Source organism: Lepidochelys olivacea, assembly GCF_965140295.1.
Source record: "Lepidochelys olivacea isolate rLepOli2 genome assembly, chromosome: 28".
NCBI classification, from domain to species: Eukaryota; Metazoa; Chordata; order Testudines; family Cheloniidae; genus Lepidochelys; species Lepidochelys olivacea.
The window spans coordinates 1,327,695-1,342,320 of record NC_140438.1 but is presented as its reverse complement, the minus strand read 5'-3'; the positions used below and the strand labels follow the sequence as shown (position 1 = coordinate 1,342,320).

General features: G+C 60.4%; 1 protein-coding gene across 6 annotated transcripts in view; it reads right to left on the bottom strand.

Moving 5' to 3' along the window:
- GIGYF1 (GRB10 interacting GYF protein 1) overlaps positions 1 to 14,045 on the bottom strand; it is a 28,375-nt gene extending 14,330 nt beyond the window's left edge. For 2 of the 6 annotated variants that reach the window (XR_014709810.1, XR_014709811.1), the window contains exons 1-6: positions 3,388 to 4,317; positions 2,831 to 2,887; positions 2,638 to 2,717; positions 2,044 to 2,173; positions 546 to 641; positions 125 to 236 (exon numbers count right to left, since the gene is read on the bottom strand). Coding sequence is in view for 4 of the 6 variants with exons in the window: in XM_084616331.1 (XP_084472457.1) it covers positions 125 to 236; positions 546 to 641; positions 2,044 to 2,173; positions 2,638 to 2,672 (373 nt within the window). In the remaining 2 variants the exon portion in view is untranslated. Of the gene's footprint in view, positions 1 to 124; positions 237 to 545; positions 642 to 2,043; positions 2,174 to 2,637; positions 2,718 to 2,830; positions 2,888 to 3,387; positions 5,096 to 14,001 lie in introns of those variants that run through there. The other 4 variants (XM_084616331.1, XM_084616332.1, XM_084616333.1 and 1 more) reach the window with 4 other exon arrangements.
- Positions 14,046 to 14,626: the final 581 nt, after the last annotated feature.

The following is a 14,626-nucleotide window of genomic DNA, read 5'->3' as shown; positions in this document are numbered from 1 at the left end:
GCCCCCACCGGTCCCCGTGCACCCCCAGGGCATGGGCCCCCCTTTGTCGGTTCCCATTATCCCCGCATCCCCATCCCCCCCACCAGATCCTGGTGCCCGGACCCCCAATTCTCCCCCTAGATACCTCGGCTCCGGGTACTGCCCCTCCCCCGGGAGACTCCAGTGGGAGCGACTCCGCCTCCTTTTCCCATCAGCCTCAGCACCGCCATGCTGTTCACAGACATGGAGAAATTCCTCTGTAACAGAGCCGGGGGGCGGGGGGGTTAGCACCCAGACATCACTCCAGCCTGGCAGATCGGGGGGCCAGGCCCCTGCCCCGTTCCCCCCCCCCCCCCCCCCCGAGCCAGCCAGTGGGGTGGATAGGAGCCGGCGCCCCAAGAGGGAAAAGGCCCCATGTCCCATCCCCAGGACTGCCCCTGGGGATCTTGGTCGTAAGGGGTTCCCTTGTCTCTGCAGACCCCCCCCGATCTCTGTTGGGGGGGTGGTCTGTGCAGCCCCTGGCACAAGCAGAGGGTGTCCCCAAGGTGCTCCCCCCACCCCTCTACCTGCTCCTCCTCTGTTAGTGGGACCAGGGCCAGCGGCTGCAGCGGCTCCTCCTGGAGAATGGCAGCGAATTCCTTATCCTGGAGCTCCTCTGGGACCTGGGCGGGGACGGAGAGAGCAGCTGGGGGGGTGCGGCTGGGAGCAAACCTCCCCTGCCCCCCCCCTGCAAAAACAGCAAGGCCACCCCCTCTCTGGTGGCCTCCCCCACCCCCAAAGCCAGGGCTTTCACTTGGGGTGCACACCCCCCAGTGAATCTCGAAGGGGAGCCCCAGAGTCACACCAGGCTTGCCCTGTGGATGATCTGAACTCGGACCCCAACAGCCCTTATCCCAACCGATTAGGGGTCACCCCATTGGGCAGCCAGAACCCTGCCCCCTGGTCACCTGACATGCCATGGGCCGGCCACGGTTTGTTTTACGCCTAGGGGAATTTGGCGCCACTGCGCATGTGCAGAATTTCTGTCCTCCGCGGAGTTCTTTGATTCCCCGCAGAAGGAAGCAAAGGGAAGACACAAGAGTGGTCATGTGACTCCCCCCCAGCAGTATGTTTCGGGGGGCCCAGGGCAGGCGGCAGAGAGGCAAATCACTGTGGGGCAGGAGGCAGGACTGGGAGTACCCAGCTGCTAGCTCCTACCCTGCGCCAGCTCAGCTGCTCCTCCCAGCTGGGCTGGGGAGGACGGGACTTCCTCTTTCCCTGCACGGCTTCTGGCGCCAGGTCAGACCCACCCCAGATTTCTCCCCTGGCTGCAGGAAGCTCTGCAAACTCCCCACCCCCCACTTCCTGCACCCATCGCTCCTCAGCTGCAGGAGGAGGGATCCCTGTACAGGGAGCTGCTTCCCCTTCTGCCCATCCCCCGTCATCCCCAAACCCACTGAGCCTCACCAGCCCCCTGCACTCAGAAACCTGCCCCAGACGAGCCCCACTCCCCCACTATCTGAACCCCCACTAAACCCCCCACACCTGGACCCCCCCTCTGTTGAGCCCCAACTACCTTCACCTGCACCCCCCTGCAGAGTCCCATTACCAGAGCACCCACAAGCCCCTGTGCACCCAGATACCCCCACAGAGCCACCTGCACCCAGACTGCCCCACACAGAACCCTCTCAACCCCCACCTGGATCCCTCCACACTTGGCTCCTGCCTTGCTGAGCCTGCCTGCCCACAGCTGGCCTGGAGGGGCAGGGCCCTGGGGTGTTTCTGGGGCCGTCCCGGTCCATGCGCAGTGTCAGGTTTGGGTGCAACCTCACCACTGAGTCAGTGTCCCGGGGGGGGGGGGGGCAGAAGCTGCAGGGGGATCTCCCATCTCTGCACAACCAGTGGCCTGAGCTCCCCACTGCCAGGCTGGAGCCTCCACATTTATTTGGCATGGACTGGGCTTTGGCTACCTGCCTTGGCTGGCACCTTAAAGGCAGGGGAGGCCGGGGGTGGGGAGGGGGGGTTACAAAGCCCTTTCACAATTCCAGCCCCTGGTAGCCCCCCACCAGCCGGGCACACACGCACCTTGTTCTCTTTGACATAAAGTGCTAGCATCTCTTCTCTGCCGTAGCGATACTCAGCGAGCTTGTACTTTGGCATGGCAGGAGAGGGCGGGGGGGAAGCCACGCTCCCCCCACTGGACAGCGCGCGGAGCCTGGGGGGGCGGGACAGACAGACAGTCAGCGACAGGGCCGGGCCAACGCACATGGCTGCGTACACAGAGCGAGGCCATAAGGGCGTCTGGCCAGCTAGGAGCCTTCAAGCAGGGCTTTAGGGTTAACTTAGAATGAGTTAGAGCAGGGGGAGATGGAAGCCAGGACTCCTGGGTTCTCTGCCTGGCTTTGGGAGGGGAGTGGGGGCTGGCGGGTTAGAGCAGGGGGAGATGGAAGCCAGGACTCCTGGGTTCTCTGCCTGGCTCTGGGAGGGGAGTGGGGGCTGGCGGGTTAGAGTAGGGGGAGCTGGGAGCCAGGACTCCTGGGTTCTCTCCCAGTTTGGGGAACAGGGTCTAGTGGGTGCATTATCAACTTATTTGCCCCGAAGTTAAGGCACAACCAGTGTTTGTGGCTCTCCCTGGGCCCTGCCCCCCAGCTCCCCCGACCCCCAGTTCCCTGTGCTCACCATTCCGGTCCAAAATTGAGCGTCTCGGCGGCCATCGCCCTGTGTGTGTGCGTTGAGTTTAGCTTCTATTGTCCTACGACCTGCACAGCGAGGAAGGAAACCGGGCGATGAAAGGCGGGCGCCCCCATCCCATCACTCTGGGCTCCCTGCCCCCCACCCCGACCTCTCACAGCCCCCCATCCCCCTTCCTTACCTGCTGGCTACAGCCCCACGCCCCTCACCGTGGGAGGCTGGGCCCACGGTAGCGAACCTGCAGCCAGAAGACAGAACCCAAGGGGGGGCAGGGTTAGGATCAAGGACTATCCCCCCACTCCTCATTTCACATTCCCCCCATCCCACTGTCTCCCCCTACCCAGGCCTTCCCAGTGCAGATCAGCTGTGGGTGGGGGGTTAAGAAGGGGTGAGGCCCCCCCGCCCCCGAGGGGGAGTTCTGGATGGGAAAAGGTAGGGGCGGCTCTTGGCCGCTCTCCAAAACACCGGTCCATTTCAGATATCTACCATTACCTAAGGGATAAATAATTCTAGCCTATCCCCCCACCCCTCAACGTTACCCCCCAAAGCTTCCATATGCCTCCCCCAGGAACCAGCTCCATGGTCTATGTGATTACAGCAGGGGGGCTGGGAGCCAGGACTCCTGGGTTCTCTCCCCACCAAGTTCTGGGAGAGGAGTGGGGGCTGGTGGATTAGAGCAGGGAGGCTGGGAGCCAGGACTCCTGGGTTCTCTCCCCCCCCACCCGAAGCGTTTCTCACCAAGACGGCAGCGGCTTGCTGGTCCAAGCGCGCTGGGGGATTTCCGAGAGGAAGGGGTGGGGGATCTGTGAGCACCCGTCTCTCCGGGTCGCTTGTGGTGCAGGGGGGCTGATGAGGCTTTTGGGCCGTTCTCCCCCCACGACAGAGTCGGAAGCCGGATTCACATTGGGAAGAGCTGCTGGGGAAAGAGGGGAAGCGTTAGTCCACACGGTGATGGATTCGGGGGGGGCCACCACTGGCTTCAGACCCCTGTATCCTGCAGAGCGTAGCCCCCAGCATGTGGAGTGGAGGTAATTCTCCAGTAAAGGGCATAGGACACACAGTGGAACAATTCCCATCCCAGCCACTGGAGGGCACAAGAACATAGAGCTTCCATTGCACTGTCCTTTATGCAGGATGTAAGGCAAAGGGAACCCAGGACCCCTTACTCTAAGCCACCAGAGCCAGGGATAGAACCCAGGAGTCCTGACCCTCCACGCCCCCGCTCTAACCCACCAGACCCCAAACCAGAGCTGGGACTAGAACCCAGGACTCCTGACTCTGAGCACCCGCATCAGCATGTGGCAGGGAGATCCACAGGCTCTTTGGGGCCAGAATACCATCTGAAGCCTGCCCGGTTCCACGTCAGCCTGCCCCTGGTGCCAGCAGAGACCCAGCTGGGCCTGGGCCGGAACGGCTGCAGGCCAGGCAGCCCAGCCAGAGGCGGGAAGGTGTTGGGGGGAGAAAGAGAAGGTTGCATAACACCCATGTCAAGATTGTGGGAAACCACAAAGAGCAGAGCGGCCAATCCTCTGGCAGGGCCACCGTCGAGAGCTAACGGACAAACGCCAAACCGTGGGGCGCTTAGGCAGAGCCGGGGAGAGAACCCAGAAGTCCTGGCCCCCAGCCCCCCTGCTCTAGCCCACCAGTCCCCACTGCCCTCCCCGAGCCGGGGAGAGAACCCAGGAGTCCTGGCTCCCAGCATCCCTGCTCTAACTACACTTCGCTCCATCACTCACAAACAGCAGTTTCCCGGCCCTTCGGCCGAGGCCTTTCGGAGGCAAAGACCCCGGAGCTAGAACCTGACAGGAAACTGCCGCAGCATTTCCAGCCCGGGTACCCCTCCCAACCGCAGGCCTGGGGGGAGTGTTACCAGCTGGGGGTTTGTATCACAGCCAGGCGTATGCGAGACCTCAGCGAGGGCCCCCACCCCGGCACCACGCAGAGCCGCCAGGCCAATATCAGGGCAGCTATGAAACAGAGATAAGAATCCTGCCTTTGCCTCCTTTGACTGGGGACAGGGCCTGTCTCTTGCCGTGTGTCTGGGCAGCGCCCGGCACGACGGGGCCCTGATCTCAGCTAGGGCAGGGCCTGTCTCTCAGCCTGTGTCTGGGCAGCGCCCGGCCTCACGGGGATTTGATTGGCTTGGAGGACACAGAAATAATCCCACAGCAGGGGCATTCACGAGAATCGGATCCTGGCCAGGAGGCCAATTTCCGATCCACGTCTGGCTAAGATGCGAATAAAGCAGATCACCGTGCTGAGCTCGCTCCACGCTACGCTGTGTTCCCAGTGACCGCTAAGCCGTATCAGACCATCCAAGTTGTATCAACTTCATTTCCCCAGCGAGATTTCAGACTTGTCAACCCGAAGCGAGCGGCGCTCTGACTCCTTCCAGGAAGATATTCTCCCAGGCACACTGAAGTTACCCGTGTTCAGCTCCAGCTCATCCAGCCCCGAAAGCCCCCTCTGACATTTACACAAGTTTAACAAAAAGATTGTAATCTCCTGGGGGCAGAGACCTGGCATGATCGGGGCCCCAGTCCCTGACGTTATCTGTGATACAGCCCCCAGAAACATGTCCCAGCGAGAGGTTGAACCAGCTCCTTCTACAAAACGTGAAGATAGATACCCCCAGTCATCCCTCCCCAGCTCCAACCACTAGACCCCACTCCCATCCCACAGCTGGAGAGAGAACCCAGGAGTCCTGGCTCCCAGCACCTCCTGTTCTGACCCACCAGCCCCCACTCCCCTCCCAGAGCTGGGAATAGAACCCAGGAGTCCTGCCTCCCCACCCCAACCCAGTATGTCCCCCTCTCCATCTCGGGACAAGCTACAAAATATACAGCTGAGGTTGTGAAAAGCGAGCGACGATTTTGGGCCCCCCGACTTGTCTGATTTTCAGGGGATCAGTGCCTCAGTGCTCCAATTCCCACCCCCATGCCCATGTCTCAAGTCTGAAACCTGCCCCCCGCAAAAAAAAAAAAAAAAACACCCCAAACATTCAGTCCCCAAAAATCACCACGTGGCTTTTGGGGAATCTTTGACATTTACCAGCTGCCTTAAATTCACGGAGACGTCAAATGCCCCAGTCACAACTACGTGGGTGAAACCAGACTACGCTCTCCAACGAGCTCACAGCAAAACACGAGAAAGGGCACCACCAACCAGCCATCGCCCCACGCCTGACAGCCCGGTCCCCTTCGGAAGGCATGCCCGGGCACTTGAGTGGAGTTATGAATTTGACACTAAAAACTCATAACCTCAGACACAGGTTTTATGGCTCAATTTCAATTTCTCGCACCCCCTGCCGCTGGCTAACCCTTAATCCCCCACTCCATTTTAAGTGGTCTCCCACAACGTGGGTTAACCACTTTTGTGCAACGATCTACCCCAAAACTCAGATTGAGCTCAGACTCTCCGGTTTCCTTCCCGGCCCAAAGTTGATCCGATAAAAGAAAGTCTAATCAAAGACACTATCTCACTCACCTTGTCACCCCTGGCCCCCCCCCGCCCCCCCAGGCCTTGGTAAATATTCATAGGTCACTCCCATCAGCACCAGCCCAGTGGGCATGTCTCAAGAGCTACCAGAGGGTAGCTGGCTACTGTCTTACACTACTTTGATTGGGAGTTTTCCCGGCACAATGTTTTTGTTGTGGCTGCACCCAGCAGCCTGATGTGGGCAGTTCAAGGAAGACCACTTCCAGCACCCGGCCTTCCCTCTCCATCCCCACAGCCCGGTCTCTCTCTCTGCATCCCTTCGCCGGCTCCCGTTTCTCCGAGGCGTGAAACATCGGCTACGTGTCTTTCCTTTCCGGGCCGATCCCCTGCAACCCGTCAGCTCGCTGACGCTCAGCCTGGCGCGTCCCATCAGCCTCCATTGCTCACTGGTTCAACTTCCAAAGGAGCCTCTTCACCTTTTCTACCACAGCCCCCTCACGCCCACCTTGAAGCTCTCTTTGGTCATGACGCTTACCAAAAAACCCTCAATGGCGCTGTTCCAACACTGTCCCGTTGTTTCCATGTACCTGCTATCTCTTGTCTTACCCTTCCACTGCAAACTCTTTGGGACAGGGGCTGTCTTTTGGTTGTTTGCACTACATCCGGCACAGTGGTATAAGACCAGGGCTCTATTATGCAGCAGATTCGTAGATCACAACCGACTCGGCCGGCTTTGGAATCATCTAGCCCAGAGATACAGGAGAAACTTGGAGTTACGAACCAACAGGTCAACCACACACCTCGTTTGGAACTGGAAGTACACAATCAGGCAGTAGCAGAGACCCCAAATAAAAGGCAAATACAGGACAGTTCTGTGTTAAACTACTAAAAAAATACAGGGGAAGTTTAAAAGCAGATTTGACAACGTAAGGAAATTGTGCGCTTGTTTCATTTAAATTAAGATGGTTAAAAGCGGAATTTTTCTTCTGCGCACTAAAGTTTCAAAGCTGCATGAAGGCAATGGTCCGTGGTAAACTTTTAAGAACAATCAGAACGTTTTGTTCAGAGTTACGAACAACCTCCATTCCCCGAGTCATTCGTAATGCCGAGGTTCTCCTGTCCTCAGACCTCAGGAGCCAAATTAGCGAGCCACATTACCCAAACGAGCCACAGCAGTGCGACCATATAATTTCATTTACTATAGTGCTGGAGGTTCATATTTAACCAGTATGACAGGGAAATCATTTTTACACATTATTCTCACAGCAAATGAGCATGACCAAGTATTATTTTATCAACTACCTTTGAACAACAACACAGTAAAAGAATCCTGATGTGATATAATTATTAATCAATCACATGCTGCAAAGAGGAGACTCATTAAAAAGCCACTTGCAGCTCACGAGCCTCAGCTGGAATCTCACTGATTTAGTCTGACCACCTGGGTGACGCTGCCCGGAGAATTAATTTCTGCTTGAGCAGAGCTTTAGTAAAAATGTCCGAGGTGGCCACACAAACCAGGTAGCGATCCCAAGTCTAGCAAGACCTAAAGGCTGCCTAACCTCTAAGCTACCGGCAGCTCTTTAAAGTTAAAGCGCAAATCTAAAAACAACCCTGACTCCGTGTTCTATGTACGTGAGCTTGGAAGGATTGGATTTTTAATCAGTAAATGTTGGTAAACATCCATTTCACCAGACACATGCAAACCCGAGGAAAAAAATATTTCCACTGATAACAGAAATGTACAGAGTGGCAAAGTAAGAAAAATGCTGCTTGAAACCTTAGGAGAATTTGTCTGTTTTGACACACAACGTCAACAATGTGTTCTAACGGTTAGAAACCTCTAACTTTTTGAATCTCAACATCTACTGTCATTAAATAACGATTTAATAATTTCCCCTCAACTGTGAATTAAAAACAATAAAAATATTTTACAATGCCCTAATATAAAAATCAATATTATCCATCAAAATTAAAAAATAAAGTAAAACTTGAATTCTGCTAAACCTATACAAACAGCAAACGGTACAGACGACGAGCACAGATGGGAATAGGTTCTGGGAAAGCAGATACACATTCAAATAGACACAGTAGTTAATAAACAGGCTTGGATTTTTTTAAATAATTTTGATGGATGGTTTATTCTTAAGCATTAGTTTGATTCTCAATTTCAATTTGCACAGTTGTGCAAAATGCTGTGGTTTTATCGATTTAACTGTTCACATTTACAGGAAATTCAGAGGGGCCAGTCAGTCATCATTTAATTACCGCAGAGGGAGATTCAAAAAGTTAAAGCTTTAGAACCATTAAAAAACATCGTTAACGCCACACGTCAAAACAGACGTCAATTTCACAGGAAACACCCAACCCCTGGAAAAAATATTTCCATGGATAATTGAAATTCAGGGACAAAGTAAGAAAAATGCTGCTTGAAAACTTCTTAGTTTGATTTAAGGATAAGTTCTGAAGCTGCATTATTCTGACTTTGCTGGTCTGGAAATGTTCATTATCCATGGAAATATTTTTCCCATGGGTTGCGTGCGTCCCGTGAAATAGACAATTCTGCTATTTATAATAGAAATCTAACCTTCCAAGCCTATTAATAATAGCGCATGACCCTCTCGGCACATTTAAAAGAAATAACAAGCCTTAACACCGATCTGTATCCCTAGCCCAACTCAAACACTCAGTTCACACAAGCATTCATAAGAACAGCCAGACTGGGTCAGACCAAAGGTCTGTCTAGCCCAGTATCCAGTGCCAGGTGCCCCAGAGGGAATGGACAGAACAGGGAATCATCCAGTGATCCGTCCCTTGTCACCCATTCCCAGCTCCTGGCAAACAGAGGCTAGGGACACCATCCCCGCCCATCCTGGCTAATAGCCACTGATCGACCTGTCCTCCCTGAACTTATCTAGTTCTTTTTTGAACCCTGTTATAGTCTTGGCCTTCACAACATCCTCTGGCGAGGAGTTCCACAGGTTGACTGGTCGTTGTGTGAAAAAATACTTCCTTTTGTTTTAAACCTGCTGACTATTCATTTCATTGGGTGACCCCGATGAAGTGGGCTGTAGCCCATGAAAGCTTATGCTCAAATAAACTTGTTCGTCTCTAAGGTGCCACAAGTCCTCCGTTTCTTTTTCCCTAGTTCTTGTGTTATGAGGAGTAAATAACACGTCCTTCTTTACTTTCTCTGCACCAGTTATGATTTTATAGACCTCAGTCATATCCATACCTGTGCTCCAAACACAGCCTTCACTTTATCCCATCTCTGCTTCCCCCCACACCTGCCCCATCCAGCTCCCTCCCCCGTAACCAAACCCACCCCACTGTGGCAGTACCAGGACATTTTCAGGCATCACTTTGTTGACTCTGCCTCCGTCTGTCTGCTCTCAAAGCAGAGACCATCTACTACTTGGTGTTTGTACAGCACCTTGCGCAAGGGAGTACCTAGGACCAAGAGCAGGACCCTCTGAATAAAGACTTATTACGACACATTTCCACCACCAGAGCTAACTCACAGACGCAGTTATAACAGACGCACCTCACTCCAACTCCACAAAGCATCGCGGACAGATGAACTTTCAGATATCTTAAAGCTGGAAGGGGTCATTACTTCGTCTCATCCAACCGGCCGCATAGCATGGATCAGAGAACATTCACCCCAGGAATCCTGCACCGAACCCCCAATTTCTGCTTTTGAGACACGGAGCGTATCTTTTAAAAAGACACCCCCGATCCTGATTCAGACTCCAGGAGGTGGGTCACTGGGTCAGTTGCTCCAGTGGGTTAAATTTCCCTCCCCGGTGCAAACCCACAACTTGGTTTTAGTCTGAATTTGTCCCCTTGGAAAGATTTCTCCCCACATTAGAGCCCAGGATCAAGTCACCTCTGAACCGTCTCTTGGATAAGCCTGAACCCAGCCCCGACTTGGAATTAAAAATTTGCGGCCTCTCTGAGGGCAGCGAGATGACAACACTAAAATGGGGCCCCCGGAGCTGGGAGACCGAGCGTGAAGGTCCAACCCTGGCACTGGTGCAGACTCCTGGGGGCCATGTCTCGATTCCCCCGGCTGCACATAGAGGGAACAGACCTAGCAGACCACAGTTACTCTCTTAGGCTGGCAGTTTTCAGCTGCCCCACTGGGGTCTGGTGGTTACCCCCCGCCCCCTTGACCATACCTTACTAGGAGACAAACAGACGCGACAGCAGCAAAGGCGGCGTGAACACAAGACTTCACACCGGCCAGGACTTCATCTGCCTTTCAAACCAACGGGACCTCAGGACTCTTCTGGCACAGATTTGTACAGCGCCCGGCTCAGAGGAAGCAGCAGGACTGCACCGGGACTCAGGACCCCTGGGTTCGCTCCCCGGCAGCGCTGCCATCACCAATTGCGTGACCGCTTTCCCATCACCCTGCCTCAGTTTCCCCCCGTTATCGAGCACCACCGTGGCACGGAGGCTGCCCGCCCCCACCGCTGGCGTGGTGGGCGTAGCTAGATGGACAAAGGCATGAGGGACCATTGCAAACATCTAGTCTGAGCCGCTGCACACCCAAGGCAGAGAACTGCCCTGGAGCAGGGCTTTTAGGAAAACCGCCCTTGCTGACGGGGAACCCGCCCAATCCCGGGTCCGTCGTCCCAACGGTTTGTTACCCGCCCTGTCAGAAACGTACACCTTATTTCCAGCGTGACTTTCCCCGCCAAGAACGACCACTCACCTGCCCCCGTCCACACGGACAGACGGACGCTTCTTTGCCATCTTTCATTCCCTCCCACAGCACCCACACCAGTGGCCCATCGGGGGTGTCTGTGCGGCCCCCGGCACAACGGGGACCCCCCCCCCGGCTCTCAATCGGGCAGGGGGGTGTCTGTGCGGCCCCCGGCACAACAGGGACCCCCCCAGCTCTCAATCGGGCAGGGGGGTGTCTGTGCGGCCCCCGGCACAACAGGGACCCCCCCAGCTCTCAATCGGGCCGGGGGGTGTCTGTGCGGCCCCCGGCACAACGAGGACCCCCCCCGGCTCTCAGTCGGGCAGGGGGGTGTCTGTGCGGCCCCCGGCACAACAGGGACCCCCCCCGGCTCTCAATTGGGCAGGGGGATGTCTGTGCGGCCCCCAGCACAACAGGGACCCCCCCCCCGGCTCTCAATTGGGCAGGGGGATGTCTGTGCGGCCCCCGGCACAACGGGGAACCCCCCGATCTCAATCGGGCAGGGGGGTGTCTGTGCGGCCCCCGGCACAACGGGGACCCCCCCCGGCTCTCAATCGGGCCGGGGGGTGTCTGTGCGGCCCCCGGCACAACGGGGACCCCCCCCGGCTCTCAATCGGGCCGGGGGGTGTCTGTGCGGCCCCCGGCACAACGGGGACCCCCCCCGGCTCTCAATCGGGCCGGGGGGTGTCTGTGCGGCCCCCGGCACAACGGGGACCCCCCCCGATCTCAATCGGGCCGGGGGGTGTCTGTGCGGCCCCCGGCACAACGGGGACCCCCCCCGATCTCAATCGGGCAGGGGGGTGTCTGTGCGGCCCCCGGCACAACGGGGAACCCCCCGATCTCAATCGGGCAGGGGGGTGTCTGTGCGGCCCCCGGCACAACGGGGACCCCCCCCGGCTCTCAATCGGGCCGGGGGGTGTCTGTGCGGCCCCCGGCACAACGGGGACCCCCCCCGGCTCTCAATCGGGCCGGGGGGTGTCTGTGCGGCCCCCGGCACAACGGGGACCCCCCCCGGCTCTCAATCGGGCCGGGGGGTGTCTGTGCGGCCCCCGGCACAACGGGGACCCCCCCCGGCTCTCAATCGGGCCGGGGGGTGTCTGTGCGGCCCCCGGCACAACGGGGAACCCCCCGATCTCAATCGGGCAGGGGGGTGTCTGTGCGGCCCCCGGCACAACGGGGAACCCCCCCGGCTCTCAATCGGGCCGGGGGGTGTCTGTGCGGCCCCCGGCACAACGGGGACCCCCCCCGGCTCTCAATCGGGCCGGGGGGTGTCTGTGCGGCCCCCGGCACAACGGGGACCCCCCCCGGCTCTCAATCGGGCCGGGGGGTGTCTGTGCGGCCCCCGGCACAACGGGGACCCCCCCCGGCTCTCAATCGGGCCGGGGGGTGTCTGTGCGGCCCCCGGCACAACGGGGACCCCCCCCGGCTCTCAATCGGGCCGGGGGGTGTCTGTGCGGCCCCCGGCACAACGGGGACCCCCCCCGGCTCTCAATCGGGCCGGGGGGTGTCTGTGCGGCCCCCGGCACAACGGGGACCCCCCCCGGCTCTCAATCGGGCCGGGGGGTGTCTGTGCGGCCCCCGGCACAACGGGGACCCCCCCCGGCTCTCAATCGGGCCGGGGGGTGTCTGTGCGGCCCCCGGCACAACGGGGACCCCCCCCGATCTCAATCGGGCCGGGGGGTGTCTGTGCGGCCCCCGGCACAACGGGGACCCCCCCCGATCTCAATCGGGCAGGGGGGTGTCTGTGCGGCCCCCGGCACAACGGGGACCCCCCCCGATCTCAATCGGGCAGGGGGGTGTCTGTGCGGCCCCCGGCACAACGGGGAACCCCCCGATCTCAATCGGGCAGGGGGGTGTCTGTGCGGCCCCCGGCACAACGGGGAACCCCCCCGGCTCTCAATCGGGCCGGGGGGTGTCTGTGCGGCCCCCGGCACAACGGGGACCCCCCCCGGCTCTCAATCGGGCCGGGGGGTGTCTGTGCGGCCCCCGGCACAACGGGGACCCCCCCCGGCTCTCAATCGGGCCGGGGGGTGTCTGTGCGGCCCCCGGCACAACGGGGACCCCCCCCGGCTCTCAATCGGGCCGGGGGGTGTCTGTGCGGCCCCCGGCACAACGGGTACCCCCCCCGGCTCTCAATCGGGCAGGGGGGTGTCTGTGCGGCCCCCGGCACAACAGGGACCCCCCCTGGCTCTCAATCGGGCAGGGGGGTGTCTGTGCGGCCCCCGGCACAACGGGGACCCCCCCCCGGCTCTCAATCGGGCAGGGGGGTGTCTGTGCGGCCCCCGGCACAAGGGGGACCCCCCCCCCGGCTCTCAATCGGGCCGGGGGGTGTCTGTGCGGCCCCCGGCACAACATGGGGGGGGCCCAGAAATTCACCCAGTTTCAAGGAGACACATCAAGTCAGAAAGGCCGAGGCCGGCCGGCCCAGCAGCTGCACCAGAGGGGCAGAGAGCTCCCGACAACCCAGCCCACACCCTCCCCCCGGGGATGTGGGGGCCCCCCCCGGCCCGGGGGTAGCTAGAGAACGACCCGGCGGCCGCAGCCCGGGGAGGGGGTGGGGGGGCGGGACAGCAAGAAACAAGGGGGCTGCAGAGGCGCCCCCCTCCCAGCCCCCGGTTCGTGCAGCCGCTCAGGCAAGGGGGGTGACCAGATAAAACCCACGGGGGGGGGCGGGGGGGGCTTATCCAGGGAGGGGGGGGGGACGGGCACAGCACGCCGGGGCAGGGCGGGAGAAAAGGGGGCTCCTGGGCAGAGCAACCCCCCTCCCCGGCACTTTTGCCCCGAGCGGGGGTTGGGGGGGGGGCTGCATGTGCCCAACCCCCCCCCCCCGCCAGCCAGCGACTCGCACCCTGCTCCCCCCCCCGCACCCGCCCAGGGAAGGAGGGTTCAGTGTGAGGATGGGGGGGGAGGGGGGGTCCCCACACTCCCCCCCCGGGCCCTGCATGGGAAGGGGGCTGGGATTCTGCCCCGGGGGGGGCACATGGGGAGCAGAGCCCCCCCCCATAGCCGGGAGGGGGGAAGGGAGGCGTTTCGGGGGGGGCTCCCCCCCTCAGGGCCGGGTTAGGGAGGGGGAGGGGCTGTTGGGAAAATGGGGCGCCCCCCCCGGAATCTCCATGGCTACGGGGCCCGGGGGGGGCGGGGCCCAGGCCCGGGGGGGGGTCCCGCGGGTGGGGGGAGGGGCGGGGGGACACCCCGGGTCTCACCGCGGCGCCCGGCTCGCGGGGGGCGGGGCCTGGCGGGGGGCGGGGCCGGGGGGGGCCCTGGCCGACGGGGGGAGGCTCCGGGTCTCTCGCCGCTTCCGCCGCCGCCGCCGCCGCCTCCTCCTCTCGCCGCTTGTTTGTGTTTGTACCAAGATGGCGGCGCTGCGCCGCGTCACGTGACGGGGGAGCCCGGGGACCGCGGGGGGAGGCCGCGAGCGGGGGGGGGAGGGACGGGGTGTCACGTGACGGGGGGGGGAAGGAAACCGCCGCCCGGCTCGCGTGATGCAGGCGCGCGCGCGTCCCCAAAGCGAGGCTGCGGCAGGAGGGGGCGGGGCCGCCCCCCCAACGCCAACCGCCGCCCCGGACGCGGCGCGCGCCTGCGCCCCAGCGCGTGGGGCGGCCCCCTCACCCGCGCCGCCAGCATCACGTGACGGGGACCGGCCCTCGCGCGCGAGCCGCCTGTCCCGCCCGCTCCTCACAGGGGGGCTCGGGTCACGTGACACCTCCCCCCACCACACGCACACAAAATGGTGGTTCGCGCCTCCTAGGGTGCGCGAGACCACAACGTCCCGGCCCCAGCCGGATGACGTCACCGCCTAGCCTGGTGGGGCCATTGTCACACTGTGAT